Below are 19,170 nucleotides of genomic sequence, written 5' to 3'. Positions count from 1 at the left end.
ACAGATTATGTTTTAAGATGTTTTTAGAAGCTTCCAAGTCTTCTTGGTGCCCTTTTGAAAAGCCCAGGACAAGTTGTGAACAGATCTTTTCATTAACAGAGCCCTTGGCTTCTATCCACGTGCCTGCTCATGTCCGAATGCCAGAATAGATGTTTCACAAGGACAGTGTCCTCAAATGTGTTATTTTTACACTTACCCAGCATTCTTACCCCAACGTTGTTAAATATTTAAGGTTTAATTCATTATGAACGCTTTTCTTTTTAGCACTTTTTTTTCAACTTTACGTACAACTTTCCAGCAAAACAGCTACTGTAGAAACTCAAAACCGCTAATATGACGTGCCCGATTAAACTTCCAATTGCTTTTTAGTCCTGAATGGACCCAGATAATAGACATTCTCTGCTGACTTCAATAACAGGTAGTTACAGGGAGCAGTCAGTTTCTGATAGAGGAGAGATGTCTGCTCTTATTTTAGCTCCTTTGTGCTTTGGTTGAGGTGCAACTCTGACCTGGTTTGGTCTTTTAAAAGGGCATTCATTTGTACTATCATGATAACTATCAGTCACTATCCATCCATCCATTATCTCACCCATTTATTCTTGGTCAGGCTCAGTGCCTATCCCAGCATGAGAGGCAGCGATACAACCTGGACAGGTCACCAATCCATCGCAGGGCAAACACACCATTTCAATCACGATCATGATTCTAATTATCCTGGGAAACATTTCTGCTTTGTTTCCATTGGCATTCTGAAACCCTGGAATGACGAAGGCTATGAGTAACTGTCCAACAGTGCAGAATAGACTACAAGCACATATCTTGGATGGAACGATGACTTATTCAACAGTCAACTGCAGCAGTTATCAAAGGCAGCGCTCTGGGTTTCACACAGATACTTCAGTGATTGAGTTCAGAGATTCAGGGGTTGCACTTTATGGTGAGCTACAGTAACTACCTCAGGGGAACGAGGAGACGATCCTGAGGCCTGGAGCATCCTGCAGTCATGACTGGATCCTTTCTGACTGGTGCGGAGAGGAGTACATTCTGTACGGCCCCCATTTCCATCAGGATGTGATGTGGATTAACCCCCCAAGCACAGAGCTGTGAAACAAAACCAGTTTTCATTAGTTCTTTCATGAGGAAGTTATTCGTCATTCCAAAGTTTGTTGTCTCATGAGGGCGTTTTTCATCATTTGGGGATGCAAGTAATAGCAGTAATGCGTACATGTATAGTGATACCATAAAAAGTAAGACACAGTCACAGAAAGTTGTTTTTTCTTTACAAGTATTACACAATTATTAGTGATTTGGCATGGACAACCGCTGGAAACTCAATATAAGGTCTACTGTATGTACGTATGTTTGGTTTAAGAAGGATTTACTGTCTAAAAGAGACGTGTGCTTGTGTTAGCTTTGTTTGTGTGTATCTGTTATTCACCCATTTATGGAATGTTATATTTTGCCTGCATTGTTCTTCTTGAGATAAATGACTTGTTTGGTAACATACACAAATAAAACTTATCATCCAGACAATCTTGCACAATCAAGGTCCACTTAGTTTCAAAATGTACGTCATTCTCCTGCTTTTTCTGGTAGAGTAGATCCACCTGTTATTGAGGGTTTGGGAACTGAAACCACAGAAGTACCTAATGAGACTTATAATCTTATTCTTTCTCTCAACTAGAAAATATTACCTTGTTTTAAGTTAATATTTGCTTGACAAGTGAAATTTTCTTGAATTAAGTCAAACTGCCGCACCTTCTTGACAATATTTTTGTAATAGTAATAGATTTTGAGTCTAAATATAAGACCAACATTCTTGCTGATGTTGACTTATATTTTTAGTTTTTGCAGTGACCCTACAGTCCTATAGAAGTGATACTGTGCTTCACAAAATGTTCAGTGTTAAGTCAACTCTTAACAGAGAACATATTGTGGTACTCTGGACTAGAGCAGGGCTGTGTCTGTTGATGTAACACTGTACTATCCCTCAGTCCCATGATGCTCTGCTCGCCCTGCAGGTGGATAAAGTTTGAGGAGAAGGTGGAGAAGGGCGGAGAGCGGTGGAGCAAACCACACGTGGCCACGCTGTCCCTACACAGCCTGTTCGAGCTGCGCACCTGCATCGAGAAAGGCACCATCCTGCTGGACCTCGAGGCGTCCACGCTTCCCCAGGTCGTGGGTAGGTAGCGCTACCGCCCGGTGAACCGGTCCGCTCCTGAAGTGCTTATCTCTCATTACATCACATCCCTGCTGGGGAACTACAGCGGGGGTGGGCTGGCTGTGCTCTGATTGGCTGAGCTGGGAGCCCAGTGTTCAGGACCGGAGTGGTGTTTGTCGGTGCTGAATTGCGCCGGGGGCTAGGCTGGCGATGTGACGCACTGGACTCTGCGGCTCTTAGGGGCCGGGGTATTTACTGAGTGTCAGGAGCTCCTTGTGTCATGTCGTATTTATAGAGATATGCGGTGCGGCTGTATTCATCCCGCTCACTATTGAGGCTGCGGATATCCGGATGGGTGAATCTGTTGAGCTCAGGGAAGAAAATCTCTTATGCAATAGCTGGAACTACTGTACAACACAACAATTAAAACCATTGTAATTTGTAGAAAATTTGGAATGGGCCTTGATAAAATTTTCTAAGACATACCTGAAACTGCTGCACTTTTTGGCAGACCTCATATCCAGAATATCTGGTAAGTTTAATTATAAAGATAACAGTGAATACACCCACAGGCAATATGTTGGTGACTAGCGATTAGCAGGACAGCTAAAGGCTAAATTTATCTCTGGTCCCAGTTAAGACAAGCGAGCATTCCCTATCAATTTCCTCCACAGTGGTAATTACTGTCTATAGTCATGCATATACCACCCTGCTGGAGCATGACTGAGCCGTTATTAAACTGGAATTTTTGGTAAATGGTAAATGGTAAATGGTTGGCATTTATATAGCGCCTTTATCCAAAGCGCTGTACAATTGATGCTTCTCATTCACCCATTCATACACGTACTCACACACCGACTGCGATTGGCTGCCATGCAAGGCACCAACCAGCTCGTCAGGAGCATTTGGGGGTTAGGTGTCTTGCTCAGGGACACTTCGACACAGCCCAGGCAGGGATCGAACCGGCAACCCTCCGACTGCCAGACGACTGCTCTTACTGCCTGAGCCATGTCGCCCCCTAGATTTGAGCTGATATTGACTCATGGAATGATTAATGATTGCATGGAATCAAGTGGAGCTTGCTGTTCACATTAAGGCCGTCAGTGTTCCTGCATACCTTGCATGGAGGTTCCAGACCCTCTTGCTCAAACTGTTTCTTGTACAATCTAGACACTAAGGACAGTGAAAGGAAGCTGTGTCGGGACCTTGGTGCAATTACAGCTTGTGTTTAGTGACTCCTTTATTCTCATTGATGACAACTTAAATAATATTATTAATTTCATGTAACAATGTAAGAGCAACGCTATTTCTATTAGACTATTTTAAAACATAATGTAAAAAGAATGAGAAATGATGTGCTGTACCAGTGTTAGTCATGCCCAGGATGCTTTAGGTAAATGTACATTGAGACTATAAATGAAATGTATTTTTGTAAATCATTGTCTTTGGCTTTAGTGGCTTGAAGGTAATGATACATTCTCTGATAAAATGTCTCTGTATGGACAGACCTAAAAAATTATAATTAAATAACCCAATGGCCAAAGATATAGTACCTTAATGGTATTGGTTTAAGCTCTGTTAAAAGGGTTGAGTAAATTTTACCAATTGTGCCTCTTGCTGTTTATGGACAACAATAACTGCGAAAATCTCCACCTCTACTGTACAGTATGTCACACTCCTTTATTCTCTCTCTCCCTCTCTCTCTCACTCTGTCTCTGTTTTTCTCTCACTCTCCTTTATCCTCCCTGTATCTCGGTATCTCCTTTATTCTCTCTCCCTCTCTCTCACTCTGTCTCTGTTTTTCTCTCACTCTCCTTTATCCTCCCTGTATCTCGGTCTCTCCCTCCCTCTCCCTCTTTCTCTTTCTCTCTCTCTCTCTCCCCCCCTCCCACTCCTCCCTCCTCCGTACAGAGATGATCACTGACAGTCAGATAGAGAGCGGTTTGCTGAAAGCCGACCTGAAGGACAAGGTGATGTACACCTTGTTGCGCAAACACAAGCACCAGACCAAGAAGTCCAACCTGCGGTCCCTGGCTGATATCGGGAAGACGGTGTCCAGTGCAAGTAGGCTGTTTTCCCACCCGGATAATGGTAAAGCAGATGCCAGTTTGGTGCAGTCTTCTTACTTCTCATCCTCACTCAGTTTATTCTTTCATTACTCATTCATACGCTCACCATTTTCAGAAATTTCCATTCCCATTGTCTTGGAAAATAACCAGATATGCCCTTATATTTTTATGTGGAGGTCATAGACACCTCAATTTGTGATTTTTTAAAATGTCCTGACAAAAACCACTCAAAGAACAGCTCATACAAAAGCTTCTTTAAGCAAAAAAAACTCCAAACAAAAACAGAACACTTAAAATAAACCATAGATTATATTTATATTAGCCGTACCTGCTTCATCCTCGTTTACTAACTTTTAGATACAATCTAACAATTATCAACTATTTAATAGTGTGACTTGTTTTTGGTGAAGATTTATTCAGCTAATGGTGTGTAATAACCAATTTATTCTGCATTAATTACAAAAATGACTTTACTGCTATTTTTTAACACATTTTCAGTTCAGTTACCGTGCGATAATCTAGCATTGTACCATAGAAGTCTCACCTTGCAAGTTGCTGGGAAACTATCTGCATCCAAAACTATCTGTTTCCCAATGTTTTGGATGGTGCATCCAGCTAAACTGGTGCATAACAGATTATAAATGGTGTCTAATAAACCCCATCAAATCCTGACTGTGGCATTTCGGGGCCTGTTCCTCAAAGCAGGATTACTGAGTTAGCTGAATAACTGCATAAAGCAGGATTACTGAGTTAGCTGTTCTGCTTACCTTCAAAAGATCCTCTTTTTTGTCAATCATATAATGATGAGATTGAATTCACTGAAAAAATTACAGCAATTTCACAAGCAAAATCATGTGAATCGTAATTTTCATCATATCAATACATTATTTTGGTTTGAGAAATCACTGAACTCCAACTTTGAGAAATCAAATACATACATGAATGCTAATCACGTGTAAAATCACACAATTTACAATCACAGTGTATTTCTAATTGTAAAAATATATAGAAAAATATAATTTCCCTTTTTGGTGAATACATTTTTATTTTACAACCAATAACTGTTGATATTAATAATAGCAGTCCTTTCAATTTTGGCATATTGAGTTATTTACAAGCACTTACTTTCTTCTTGTTGATTTTTGATGGGAAAAGATCAACTTAGATAGAAAATCAGTGTGGGTATAGCCATAGTCTCTATTTATAACATAGAGATTTCCATGTGTGATAAAAGTGATCCAGAAATAATAATAACTTCATCAAAATATGTGTAGATTCCTTTCAAGAAGGGTAACATGCTTTCTCTCTGAGTTGATCTATCTCTGGTATTTATTATGTGGACATGGTTCAAGTTCATTCATATAATTTTGATCTCAAATGTGTTTGCTAAACACTGTGCAGTTTTATGGTGCTGATAAGGAAATGCCTCTCCTATGTCTCATCTAATCAGAAAGCTCTGTAAATTAATAGTCAGAGGTGCTTTGTACATCCAATAAACTACGGTTATGTTTGATGTGTTTCCATCATTGTAATATGGTTGACAATTAGCCAAATTACCATATCACAGAATGCCTACTACTTGATAAAGACGTTGCACAATTATTGGACTGGTATGTGCAACTAAATGGAACCAGTCTTTTGCAGTTACCATGCATCAAAGACTGAAAAGTCAAGGACAGATTTTGATTGAATCCAGGTGAATAACTAATAAGCAAACTTACAGTTATGACATTTAAGCCAGTTACACTATAAGTGGATACAGAGAAAACCAATGCATCACTTCAGTGGGCTTGTCTTTCTTAAAACAGTGGGGAGAAATGAGGCACTTCCTTTTGGCGCTGTATAACTTGTACTGTACTTCCTGTAAGAACTGATTGCCTTCTGGCAGCATTAATCAGAGCACTAACTGTGTATGCCTGACCGCCATGGTGCTTAAGCTTTGGGGCTCTCTCTCTCTCTCTCTCTCTCTCTCTCTCTCTCTCAACTCTCTCTCACTCTTTCCTTCCTTCTTTCTTTCCTTCTTTCCCTCCCTCTGCCCTCCTCCCGGCCTGGCTCTGCTGCCCCTCTCTGCCGCTAAAGCGCGTAGTCCGCTTGAAAACTCTGTGCCTTGCCTAACGGTGCGCGCTTCAGAGGAGGAGCTCCACGTCCCCCGGAGCCCCAGCATGGGATGGCTCAGTAAGTCCCAAAAAAGGCCCAGACCCCCCTGCCCCAGACCCCCCACCCTCCTATCTGTGCCGCCTGCCCCAGACCCCCCACCCTCCTATCTGTGCCACCTGCCTCAGAACCCCCCCATTTCCAGTACTCAGGAGTAAGGAGTAGGGTCTACATTTTCAGTCTAAATATTAGACTCAGATAGTTATTGAAATTTACTTCTTCTTTGTTTTTTGCAGGGTAGGTAACATTCAGGGTTTTCTCCAAAAGTGCGTAAAGACAGTGTAGAGACAGGGTATTTTCAGGAGCTGAACCGTGGATGCTTTGTCCCCGTGATAGCCGCTAATGCTTAGTTAAAGCTTTGCACAAACCTGGAGGTCATGGACAGTAGACAGACATGTCACATAAGCCAGGACATCTCAAATACAAATCTTTCGCTCACTCGTTTTTTTTTGGATTAGATGTTATTTGACATAGTCGTCAATTTATTTGTGCCCACACACCTACATACACGCACACAAATTACGTTTTTTTAATTTTTTGTGGACCTTAAAATATTTTTTTTTTCTAATGGCTGCATCAAACTGACATCCATATCATTATCCAAGATTTTCTGAGAAAAAAAGATGTGTTATTTATTATACAGTGGCATCCGATTGATCACACTCTTCTGGCTTTGATCTGAACCTCATGACCAGCTGTACCATCAGATGTGGTTCTGGTTAAGTCTTCTGAATATACCACCTTGCTAGCCACATGCTTGTTTATTTGCACTGAATGTTGTCTTGAGTGGCAGGCTGCTGGAGGGAGAAAGGCAGTAGAGTAATTGGCAGTTGTAGCAGACAGGTGAATGTACAGTGTAAGGTAATGTCTGTCTCACACACAGATAGGGTAGCAGACCCCTGTCCCCCTACTCTTATGACGCTGGAATGTATCATCAATCTGTTTAATTATGACACATTCCTGCTATGGCAGACTTACTCCATGTCTGAAACAACTGGATGTGCCTCACCTACATCTATAGTTTATACAGGCTCACCGGAGACACCCAAAGTGCTTTGCAAGGTTGCATTGGGGTCTCCAAAGCTTTTAGGGCCAGTTCCACAGACACAGATAAAGATTACTGTAAATTAAATTTTCAATGGCAATTCAACATACAAAACTCAGATTAGTTCGCAACTAAGCTTAATCTGTGTCTGTGAAACTGGCCCTTAGTGACACAAGTAATCAAATCACACTTCAAGTGTCTAGTCTTCCAGGGCAGGATTATTTAGGGATTTTGTATAGACAGGGGAAGAACACTGCATGATATTTGCTTCCACTTGAAGCACAGCTCACTAAAAGGATATATTTAATCCTGTAGTTAGCATGGCCAAGCAAGGTGTTTTCCCAATGTGAGGCAGTAAACAGACATAGTTTAAATTTAGTCTGCTTCCTTTTCTCTCCCGTTCTGCATGCAGAATAATTTGGGCCACTGTCGTTTCCGAGATTTAATCTTTCCATTTTTTCCATTCGTTTTTTTTTTCTGTTTTGTTTGTTTGTGCTGTGATTCTTGGTCAGAGTTAACTGTTTGGGGTCATCGTTCATCTTTATAGGTAGCCCAACCACCACCCCTCGGAATCTTACATCCAGCAGCTTGAATGACATCTCGGACAAACCAGACAAAGAGCAGGTGAGCACTGCTTTCATTACTTACAGTCGCACTGTGGTGTGGTGTGAACATCCGTGTGAAAGTCAGACTGGTGTGGTGTGAACATCCATGTGAAAATCAGACTGGTGTGGTGTGAACATCCGTATGTATCTTTCAATGTGGGTAAGTCCAATTGCAGAATTTGTCATTGCGAAAGGAATCTACATTATCAGGCACAGTCAGACATTTCCACAATAAAATAGAAGCTTTGCATTGCTAATGGTTATGCAATTTAATCATAATGTGTTTGCAATTCTTTGTCAGGGCTGTCCGATAGAGTAAGGATGTGGGTGGATCTACCCATTGAATGAAATTGAACTAGTTGTTGTGTTACTGTAGCTAGTCTGTGGATGCTTATGACCTATTAGGATTAAAGTCACACGTGTTCTTCTCAATAGCATTACCTTCCTTCCTTTGGGTTTGGATTATCAATTGAGCATCCATTTCAGACGTTCCATCAAATTTCCCTATTCTGCAGGAGACATTTCAATATGCCAAAGATTATTTGTGAAAACTGCAAAACCGCAAAAGGATCGGCGAAGGGGCAGTAAGGTGGAACAGCCCACCTCTGATCTATGAGACTTGACTGTCAGGTGTCCCATTTTTAAACTAACTGTGGTTATACTTGTGACTCATTTAAAACAACAGCAAGGCAGTGGTAAGCCGGGGATTACAGAAGATGCAGTGTGTAATTACGCATACGCTGACCTGGCCCATTATGGCTTTGTGGATGTGCTAAAACTTGAATATGATTGGTCAGCCTATTGTCAGTGAGCAGAATGGACCACTAAGCACAGTCCTGGCAGTAAAATGAATTGATGCTGTTGAATAACACAGCTGTTTTAGTATCCTCAGTTCTACATGGTGCTTCAGACTGTAGCCATAAACTAGATTTTGTTTTGATTGAATTGGCAATGATTTGAGAGGACAGATAAGGAAAATATATTTCTGGATGAAGTCTGTTTCAGATTTTTGTGTAAATATTTGTAAGCCTGGTGAGTAATTGAAAACAGTACCTATAGATTAATGTTGTCAATGTTCATACAATACAGTGAAGTATCCAGATGCTTACTGTAGTTTTGTCCTTGGGACTTGACTTTGGGACTTGACTTTGCAGATAGATTCAGGTATTCACATTTAACTGTTTTGTGAGACCGTAGTACTATCTTTAACTTGATGATTCATGCTTGGAAACTAATTAAGGCTGTGGTGGGTTAATGGAGGAGATTGCTGGTGGGTTTTTGATGAGGACAGCTTGCTTTATGCTGAGGGTGTATGTCTTTTCTCTTCCTGGTGCCTAACGAGGTCTGCTCTTGAGAGCGCCGGTTTATCGTGTCATACTTTTCTGCTGCCAAACTGCCCGTTATAACTTTCACGTAATTGCTACTTTAAAGCAGAATAACTACAGGCCTTTTTGAGTTTGCTTGGCAGAGACCTACAGACAGAGTTATAAATGTGCTGTAGTTATAAATATAAATATAGAGTTATAAATAGCTCTTTATAACACAGATTCTTGGAGATTTGGATTCAGAGCGTCAAAGCAGTTAAGATGCTGTGCTTCTGAAAAGTAATGGTGGACCGTCATTAGTCAGGACTCCCCCAAGGCCCTAAATGCAAGGTGCTAAAGGTATACCATTGGCCTCTAAACATGAAATTGCCTACACTGTACCAGTAGTGAAGGAGAGGTCATGGGTTTGTTCAGTACACATGGGGCGACACTTTCTCTGCCCTGCTGAAAAAACAGCTGACCAGCTCAGACCAGCCTCATACTCAGCATGGTTTGATCAGCTCAAGCTAGGTTTTGAAACAGCTGGTAGCTGGTCATTTCAAGCTGGTCATTGCTGGATTTTACACCAGGGTGGTCCACTGTTGTTAGTAGTTTGTGATTTATTTTATCTTAATGAAAATGTCAAAAGTGTCAGTCCGACAGTACCATGTGGCAGTTTCCCAATCTGTCAACCCAGTCCCAGATAGCCTGCTGTAGTTTAATCCTCTCATCTCTGATCAGGCCTTTTCGCCTGTCTTGTTTTCCATGAACACCTCACGTTATCACTGATTATTTATCAAACCTGCGAAAGCGATAAAACCTTGTTAATTATTTCACGTTCCGTCATTGTACTTTGCACATTTTTCCGCTGTCTGTATAAATAGGTCATAGAAATCAGGGAAGTACTTTTTTCCAAGCTGTTTTTGAAGCAAGAAACTTTATGCACAGCAGTTACTACAAATATTAAAGATGATTTGTTTCCTGTATATTTTCTAGATGGAAGATCTTGATCTCGAGATAAGGTGAAGGCAATGTGTAAGGGAGGCAGGGGACTGGTGGACTGAGACTTGATGAAAATAAGTAACTTTTTTCAAGAAGGTCTGTAGCTAAGGAATGAAGTAAAAGTGGTGTCGAGATGTTGGAATCGGCATGGGGGTTAGGTGAACTTACAGTACAGGCAGGAAGCATTGGCATTTGGTCAGTGTGTAGTCTCACTTTGTTCCCAAGCTCATATATCTTGTGTCATATACTATTTTTTTCTGATGTGACCCCAAATTAATTTACACAACTTTACCCACACGCCTTGTGCCTAACAACACCGTTCACCAATGACTATACTGTATATTCCTCTCGTGCCTCTTCCCTTAGTTATAGTTGGGTTGTTGTGATGATTCAACATCTAGTAGCCTACATTTATATATTTTAAAGAGACAAAAGATGTAAAAAGTTCCCCAAAATGTTCAGTTGACCCCATTCTCAATCAGGCCCACAGTTTGGGAAACCTGTCTGGTTATCCTCTCTTTGTTGTACTAGAGACTCTCTCTCTCTCCATCTCTGTCCTCCAGTTGTTTGTCCATTTCTCTAAGCAGTGGGCAGTATGAGTCAGAGCATTTGAACAGCTATTACCCACTATGTGGGTAAATTAATTATCCCTGATCAAATAAGTGAAATTGATAATTGTTTGGCATTGACAGGAAGCCTTGTTCATTAGCCTTTGTTCCATAATGTAATCGAGTTAACCCCTTTCTGCTTCAAAAATAACAAAAACTGATGCCAAATGCACAATTTGTTATAAAAAGATGGCCATTATTATATTATAGTCATAGTATGTTGAAGTGTTATTTCTGACCATATGCAAGGCTTGAATCCAGCTCATTAAATTTTTAGTAAGAAACTGTTCCATCAAAGATGTAACATTGAATTTTCTATTCTTTCTTGAATGTTGAGAACTTGGAAGATATCCAGTTTAAGCAATGGATCAATGGAGGTTTGGCATCACAGTGCCCACTCTGGCTGGAATGCTGTATCCATTAGGGCTAGGGATGCGGAGGTGATCATTCGACTGGCCAATTAGGATGACGCTGATCCTAATTAGGTGTTTTGTCTGGCATGTCCAAGCGAAAGAGCAACAACAACAAAATTATTGTACTAGAAATAGCGATTGGCTGAGCCGGTACATGCTAGAAATCGAATAGCATTATCAACTTTTTTGAAAATTTCAGCATATTGTTTGTGATTTTTTACATGACTTCTGATACATTTTTATTTGAAGTCTGATTAATCCATTAGTAAAATTGCATAATAGTTTATCTATAATGTCTTTAATCTTATGGACTGCACACAGCTGACCATAACCACATATAAGACCATTAAAACAGCCACTTTATTTGTTTACTACAGTCATACCACAGCCTTGTTGTGTCAATCACATAGTTCAAAGCCCAATAAATTATAATCGGATTAATCATTAGCTGCTGTTATAGACATAACAGAATCAAGATAATATGTTATAATATGGCCATTTTCATTTACATTTATTTACAACAATCCCTCTCCTTGAATTTGGCATCTTGACCTGGGGCAAGGAACTAGCTTGTTGTTTTCCCCTGTGTTCTAATTAATAATTACACTTAATGGCTGTTCCTTCTGCAATGATTCATGCTGTTACATGCTGTCATGCTTGTTAAATATTGTTAAAATGTCTGCCTGAGGTGCCCTGTTATAAGCTGAAAGAATGTGGCATCAATTTCAAGTCTCTCAGTAGCATTCCTCAAAACTACAGGTTTTGCTTTTTTTGAGTAAAATGTATTTATAAGTATTCAGAGAATTCCCACAATGCAGTGCAGTGCTGTGCTCGGCAGTACTTCCAGTACTTCCTGATGCCCTGCCTTAACAGACCAGACCCCCCATAACAGACCAGCCCCCCCCTAACAGACCAGGCCCCCCTAACAGACCAGACCCCCCCTAACAGACCAGACCCCCCATAACAGACCAGACCCCCCTAACAGACCAGACCCCCCTAACAGACCAGGCCCCCCTAACAGACCAGACCCCCTATAACAGACCAGACCCCCCTAACAGACCAGGCCCCCCATAACAGACCAGACCCCCCCTAACAGACCAGACCCCCTATAACAGACCAGACCCCCCCTAACAGACCAGGCCCCCCATAACAGACCAGACCCCCCCTAACAGACCAGACCCCCTATAACAGACCAGACCCCCCCTAACAGACCAGGCCCCCCCTAACAGACCACGCCCCGCCTAACAGACCAGGCCCCCCTAACAGACCAGGCCCCCCCTAACAGACCAGGCCCCCCTAACAGACCAGACCCCCCCTAACAGACCAGGCCACACCCTAACAGACCAGGCTTCCGCCCTAACAGACCAGACCCCCCCTAACAGACCAGACCCCCTATAACAGACCAGACCCCCCCTAACAGACCAGGCCCCCCCTAACAGACCACGCCCCGCCTAACAGACCAGGCCCCCCTAACAGACCAGGCCCCCCCTAACAGACCAGACCCCCCTAACAGACCAGGCCCTCCTAACAGACCAGACCCCCTATAACAGACCAGACCCCCCTAACAGACCAGGCCCCCCATAACAGACCAGGCCACACCCTAACAGACCAGGCTTCCGCCCTAACAGACCAGACCCCCCCTAACAGACCAGACCCCCTATAACAGACCAGACCCCCCCTAACAGACCAGGCCCCCCCTAACAGACCACGCCCCGCCTAACAGACCAGGCCCCCCTAACAGACCAGGCCCCCCCTAACAGACCAGGCCCCCCTAACAGACCAGACCCCCCCTAACAGACCAGGCCACACCCTAACAGACCAGGCTTCCGCCCTAACAGACCAGACCCCCCCTAACAGACCAGACCCCCTATATCAGACCAGACCCCCCCTAACAGACCAGGCCCCCCCTAACAGACCACGCCCCGCCTAACAGACCAGGCCCCCCTAACAGACCAGACCTCCCCATAACAGACCAGACCCCCCTAACAGACCAGGCCCCCCCTAACAGACCAGACCCCCCATAACAGACCAGGCCCCCCTAACAGACCAGACCCCCCTAACAGACCAGGCTTCCGCCCTAACAGACCAGACCCCCCATAACAGACCAGGCCCCCCCTAACAGACCAGACCCCCCTAACAGACCAGGCTTCCGCCCTAACAGACCAGACCCCCCATAACAGACCAGACCCCCCCATAACAGACCAGGCCACACCCTAACAGACCAGACCCCCCTAACAGACCAGGACATTTTATCAGTTAACTATGCGCTCAGGTGGGCCAGGCGTGTGAGTGCTCCAGTGAGGTGTAAACAGCTGGAAAAATATCCTCTTTGAAAGCTAAAGGTGAAGGGACCACATGATGCAACTTTGGGTGGGATTCGATCAATATTTTTCCTCAAATTAAACGTTCAAGTAAATGCAAATATATATATATTTTATTCACGAAAAACTTTTGATCTAATCCGATGTTGCTTTCAGATTCATTTTCAGTGTTCGGTCATCATAATATCTGTATTTGTTCAGTGTTTAAACAGCACATTACCAGCAGTGTAAATCACGGTGTTCAATGAGGAATGCAAAAGCATTATCATATGCGCTTGTTTTCAGTGCATCTGAACTACAGTACCCATCACACATCTCATTCCAGAGCTATCTTTGTCTTATCATATTATTGTTCCAGAGCATTAGTGAGATACTGTTCTGCTGAAAGATCTGGATTATGTAACATAGTCTTAGAGTGACATCACATGCTCGTCATACATGACATCCTATAGCCATATTGGAAGGGGCAACAGAAGCAGAAGGTTATGTAGGGTTGCCTGGCTAAGAACTTAATCAACTTGTCTCCTGACTGCGGTTCAGGGCCTTGCTCCTAATCTCTTTCAGTGACTAATGCACTCCGTTCATCTGGTTGTATTGATGTGTGGATTGTGGACTGTCACCGTGGTGCATGACAAGTTGTCTGATTATTTTTTTATATAATATATATTTATAAGGTTTCAATGATCACATGCCTTTTGACATTCTCGACCAATAAAAAGAGGATTTATTCAAGATTACCCCTTGGGTCGCCTGCAGGTTCATCGTTATATTGTCATATATCATGTACAGAAAAGCACTGTACTGTAAAATGAGTTATTTGGAAAACTACTGATCTTTCCTCGTTTGATTATATTCTAAGCATTTTTGGGTTAGATGCAGCACCTAATTACATCCATAGGCCAGTCACTGCAACTTCCTGTACCTATTTGATAGAGCTTGATAATTCCTTTTTCCCTTTTTTCCTGCTTAGTAATCTCCTATAGGTTTCCAGTACTTTTGAAAATGAATTTCAAGTCATCATATAGGTTGTTAAAATGAATTAATATTAAGACTTAATCTTCATTTAAGAGTTAAGTGTTTGTAATTTGCAAGTGGTGAATTGGTTAAATTACAACGCCTTGCAGCTTGCAATTAATATATGACATTCATTTGACACCCTGGTCATGTTAACAAGTATATTACCTGTTCTGATATGGACCACTCATTAACACAAATGGTTGTGTCATTTATTTATATGATTTTATTGGAAATGTCCTTGTCTGCAGGATTATCAGAGGGCAAAATGTTTACTGAGAGCGGCCATTTGCGCTATTAAAGTTGTCATAAAATTCCCTGCGGTGAGCTGAATTGCACCTTGAATCGCAGCAGCAATGGTTATTGACTGGCATTATTGTTGCCGAGTGTGTCCTTCGGACCTGTACTTTATGTGCCAGTCCAATGTGATGTCCTGTACCATTTTAAAACAAGTCACAATCTCACTCTTCTTCAGATTGACCTGTTGTCCCAGAATGCCCTTGATCACTGTTGAGCACACTGCATACTGCCGCAAGGCTACGTCTTTTTCGGCTTTGAATGAAAGCCAACGCCGTCTTGGGCCTTATAAACAATATCAGTCATAACTTTATGACTGATTATATTAGTTCTTTACAGTGGGAAGTTTACTTTATTTGTGATAAGGCTAATATCTCTATAGCCATCCCTGCAATTGTGCTTAATCCTTTTCAACATGTTGATATCTGTAAACTGCATCATTCTTAATATACAATATCATCAAAGTTTTAACCATTATGAAACTTTGATGGGACTGTATTGGATTTTTCAGTACGAGCTCCTGTTTGTTTTCAAAGCCCCTGTGGCCAAAAGTCTGCATTGGTTTTACGGTTGATAAATTGGTATAATGAATAATAATTTACTGGAAAAGTCTGTGGTGAGGTTAAGTTTTCTTCCCTCCTGAGAAAGAAACGTGCAGATTCAGTGCTGTTGTTTATTAGCCTGATTCTAAGTAAGCAAAGATGATCCATAAAGACTATTCTGGGATGGTTATTCATCTTGTCACTCCTGTTCCAAAGACAGTTGTGGTCACCTTTGGGGAATCCTTCTGATTCTGCTTACATTATTTTTTCCTTCTTAGAAACTAGCGGGAGGCAGTTTGTTTGGATCCTCTCTCTCTCTCTGTAGCCTAGTGGCTAAGGTACATGACGAGGACCCAGTGTAGCCTCGATAAGATCAGTGCAGCTGTCGAGCCCTTTAGTCACTTTAGATAAAAGCAAAATGACTAAATTATCTTATTCTTATTCTTATCTCTCTCTCTCTCTCTCTCTCTCTCTCTCTCTCTCTCTCTCTCTCTCTCTCTCTCTCTCTCTCTCTCTCTCTCTCTCTCTCTCTCTCTCTCTCTCTCTCTCTCTCTCTCTCTCTCTCTCTCTCTCTCTCTCTCTCTCTCTGTGTCTCCTCAGCTGAAGAATAAGTTCATGAAGAAGCTTCCTCGAGATGCCGAGGCCTCCAATGTCCTGGTGGGGGAGGTGGACTTCCTGGACGCCCCGTTTGTGGCGTTCGTGCGGCTGCAGCAGGCCGTCATGCTGGGGGCCCTGACAGAAGTCCCTGTTCCGACCAGGTAGGCAGGGCCGTGATTCCAGCTTCAAATGTGGGGGGACGCTGGCTATTTAATTTAACAAGTCATTTAGTGGACCACCAATCCACACAGAATGGACATAGCATGGACGGTAGACCTACAGATCTTATTTTAAAAAGACAAGCTTTTCATCAAAAGGGATCTTTAGAAATGTAGTGCATTTTCATCTCAACAAACTTTTTAAAGTGATATGACTGATTTGTTTTAAAGGAAATACAAATGAGTGATTTCACCGGGTCATCACCTTGGACCTTTAGGCTGTTTGGCTTATGTAACGCTACAGACACGATGGCCCAGGCTTCCAGACCACAGTTACTCCATTTTGAAGGGGACTGTTGGACTGAAGTCACATGACCCGCCCGTTGATTTATCTAAACTGAGGAGGGCTAATGAAGCAGCGGTCAGATGTGCATGAGCCCCTCTTCCCTGTCCTTTTCTATCAGATTCCTGTTTATCCTGCTGGGGCCCAAAGGCAAAGCACGGTCCTACCACGAAATTGGGAGGGCGATAGCCACCCTCATGTCTGATGAGGTAAGAGCTGACCATTAGGGAAACCACCACTACCTCCCATTCCCTCTGTCACGCTCATTCACACTGCAAAAAACAACCATTTTAACAAGTATTTTAGTCTTGTAATAGACTGTAAATCTATTTTTTTCTCTCAAGTCAGAAATAAGCTTGTTTAATATTTTGCTTAATTATGAAATAGTCTTACCCCAAACCTTGAAATGAGTGCGTCGTTTTGTTTTATTTATGGAAAATATCATAGAAATAAGTCTAAATATAAGACTAGAATACTTGTTAAGATTGACTCATTTTCAGGTTTAGCAATGCAGGAAACATTTTCTTTCTAAGGTCTGCCCCACACACTGGCTTCCTTGTCGAAGGAGACTAAGTCATAACAGGATTGTCAGATTGGTCGGTCGTGACCTACATGTTTTCCTGTGCTCTAATGTCATAACGTGGGACTCGCATGGCAAAATTAAAACAATGGAAATCTTCTGCTAATGACCAATTAGTTAAAACAAACTGATATCTTTTTTTGAGAATGTGATTCTGAGACCTAATGTACAACTGCACCAGATATGAAAGATACGAAGATAACTGCCATGTTCGAAGTGTTACAGTGGATATCACTTACATGTTAAACATATTTGGGCTGCTCTAGTTTTCATATTTACAGGATTTACACAATCTGCGGAGTGCATATCTACACAATGTACAGAGTGGCCTACATTCTGTTTACTTATCTCTACTTCTACTTTCCTCAACACAGATTAGAGGTGCAATATAGAGCTAAGTCTTCCGAATATGTCTAGAGCCTTCCTGTTCTATCTCTACATATGTCACTGGCCTTTGGGAGTATTTGAAATCTATCCATTTCTTGACCTAGGTTATTAATGTGCAAGAAGCTCATTTGTTAAAAAAGCTAACACTGTTGCGCTGGAAAGAAAGGTTTTAATTGGCGCAGCTATGATTCTTCCCTGTAGTCTAATGACTGAAAAACATTGCCTGAGAGTGCTTCCCTTCCAGTATAAACACTCCGGCTATTAAGAAAAGTGAGCGCACAAAAACAGGATTTCCTGAAGCGACTGTTCTGACAGACGTTTAGTTACTTTCCTGAGAAACCTGTGCCTGATTTTGATCTTTAAAAGTACTTCCTGTTTGACCTCAAATGGGCAGATACACTTCATCCTGCATATAAAGGATTATGCAGGGGTTTCATTCAGTTACGTCACAAGAGATCAATACCCACTGCAAAAAACAGTTTGAAATATTATTTGCTCACCTGAAGTAGAAAATATTAGCTTGTTGAAAGTTATTTGTTGCTTGTCGAGTGAAATTGTCTTACCCCCTGGCAAATCTTGAAATGAGTCAAACTGTCTACTATTACTGTCTACAATCTACTATTAACAAGTATTATAGTCTCATTTTAGTCAAATGAGAATTACTAAATTTAAATATAAGACTTCAGCGTGACTAATTGTTTTGGTTTTTGTAGTGCACACATGCAGGAGCATGTGAAGTGTTATTTGTGCGATATAACTATGAGCAGTACAAACAGTAGGGCCTGTTGTGATAACGGCCGTGCTGGCTGTGTGCAGGTCTTCCATGACATCGCTTACAAGGCCAAGGACCGGCAGGACCTCTTGGCCGGCATCGACGAGTTCCTGGATGAGGTCATCGTCCTCCCCCCAGGGGAATGGGACCCTGCCATCAGGATAGAGCCCCCGAAATCCCTGCCATCCTCGGATAAACGGTGCGCTGCAATGTTTCCTCATAGAAGTGTTTAAAGCTTTGCTTTGTTAGGGTATGGCTTTACACAGACAGATTAGGAGACTGGAATTATCTTGTGGAGTATGGTTGGTGTCAAGGGCGTAAGTTTAGTTTGAATACGGGGGGGTTGAAATGCATAGACCCCAATAACTGCAATTCTCTTGGGGGGGGGGGGGGTGCAGGGGCAGGCCTCCAATTAAATGAAGCTATGAAATGAACATTCTGGTGACACAACACAACATGTCACTCTATCTTTATTATATGAAATTATGTTTCTCATCATCATGATATGTATTTTGGGGGTGTATTTGGCCTGTTTTTTTAATACTGTGGTGGTTGTATCCCTCCCACATAAAGTATGCCCTTGGTTGGCATACCTGTTAAATAATTCCATTACCAGCAGTCAGCAAAGCCATCGAGGGGCCATAGCTGTCTGGCTTTCGACGCGCAGGGGGGGATCAGCGGAGCTGTTCATTCGATGAAACATGTCACATCCTCTGTCCTTGGGGGAAGTGACTGTCATGTCTGCCTGCCACTCAATCTGAGAGGGGGGCCCTGGGGGGGGGCAAATCCAACGCGATC

At 42.2% G+C, this 19,170-nt stretch overlaps 1 protein-coding gene across 1 annotated transcript in view; it reads left to right on the top strand.

Annotated features, from left to right (window-relative positions):
• The window catches only part of slc4a4a (solute carrier family 4 member 4a), an 82,309-nt gene that overhangs the window by 36,720 nt on the left and 26,419 nt on the right, over positions 1 to 19,170 (top strand). Inside the window, exons 5-10 of the mRNA XM_061261848.1 lie at positions 2,022 to 2,182; positions 4,073 to 4,252; positions 7,977 to 8,053; positions 16,136 to 16,293; positions 16,755 to 16,842; positions 18,417 to 18,571. Of these exons, the coding sequence (XP_061117832.1) occupies positions 2,022 to 2,182; positions 4,073 to 4,252; positions 7,977 to 8,053; positions 16,136 to 16,293; positions 16,755 to 16,842; positions 18,417 to 18,571 (819 nt within the window). The remainder of the gene's footprint in view (positions 1 to 2,021; positions 2,183 to 4,072; positions 4,253 to 7,976; positions 8,054 to 16,135; positions 16,294 to 16,754; positions 16,843 to 18,416; positions 18,572 to 19,170) is intronic.

Source organism: Conger conger, chromosome 11 (assembly GCF_963514075.1).
Source record: "Conger conger chromosome 11, fConCon1.1, whole genome shotgun sequence".
Classification (NCBI taxonomy): Eukaryota; Metazoa; Chordata; class Actinopteri; order Anguilliformes; family Congridae; genus Conger; species Conger conger.
Note: the sequence above shows the minus strand (reverse complement) of the source record. Positions and strands in the feature narration are given on the sequence as shown.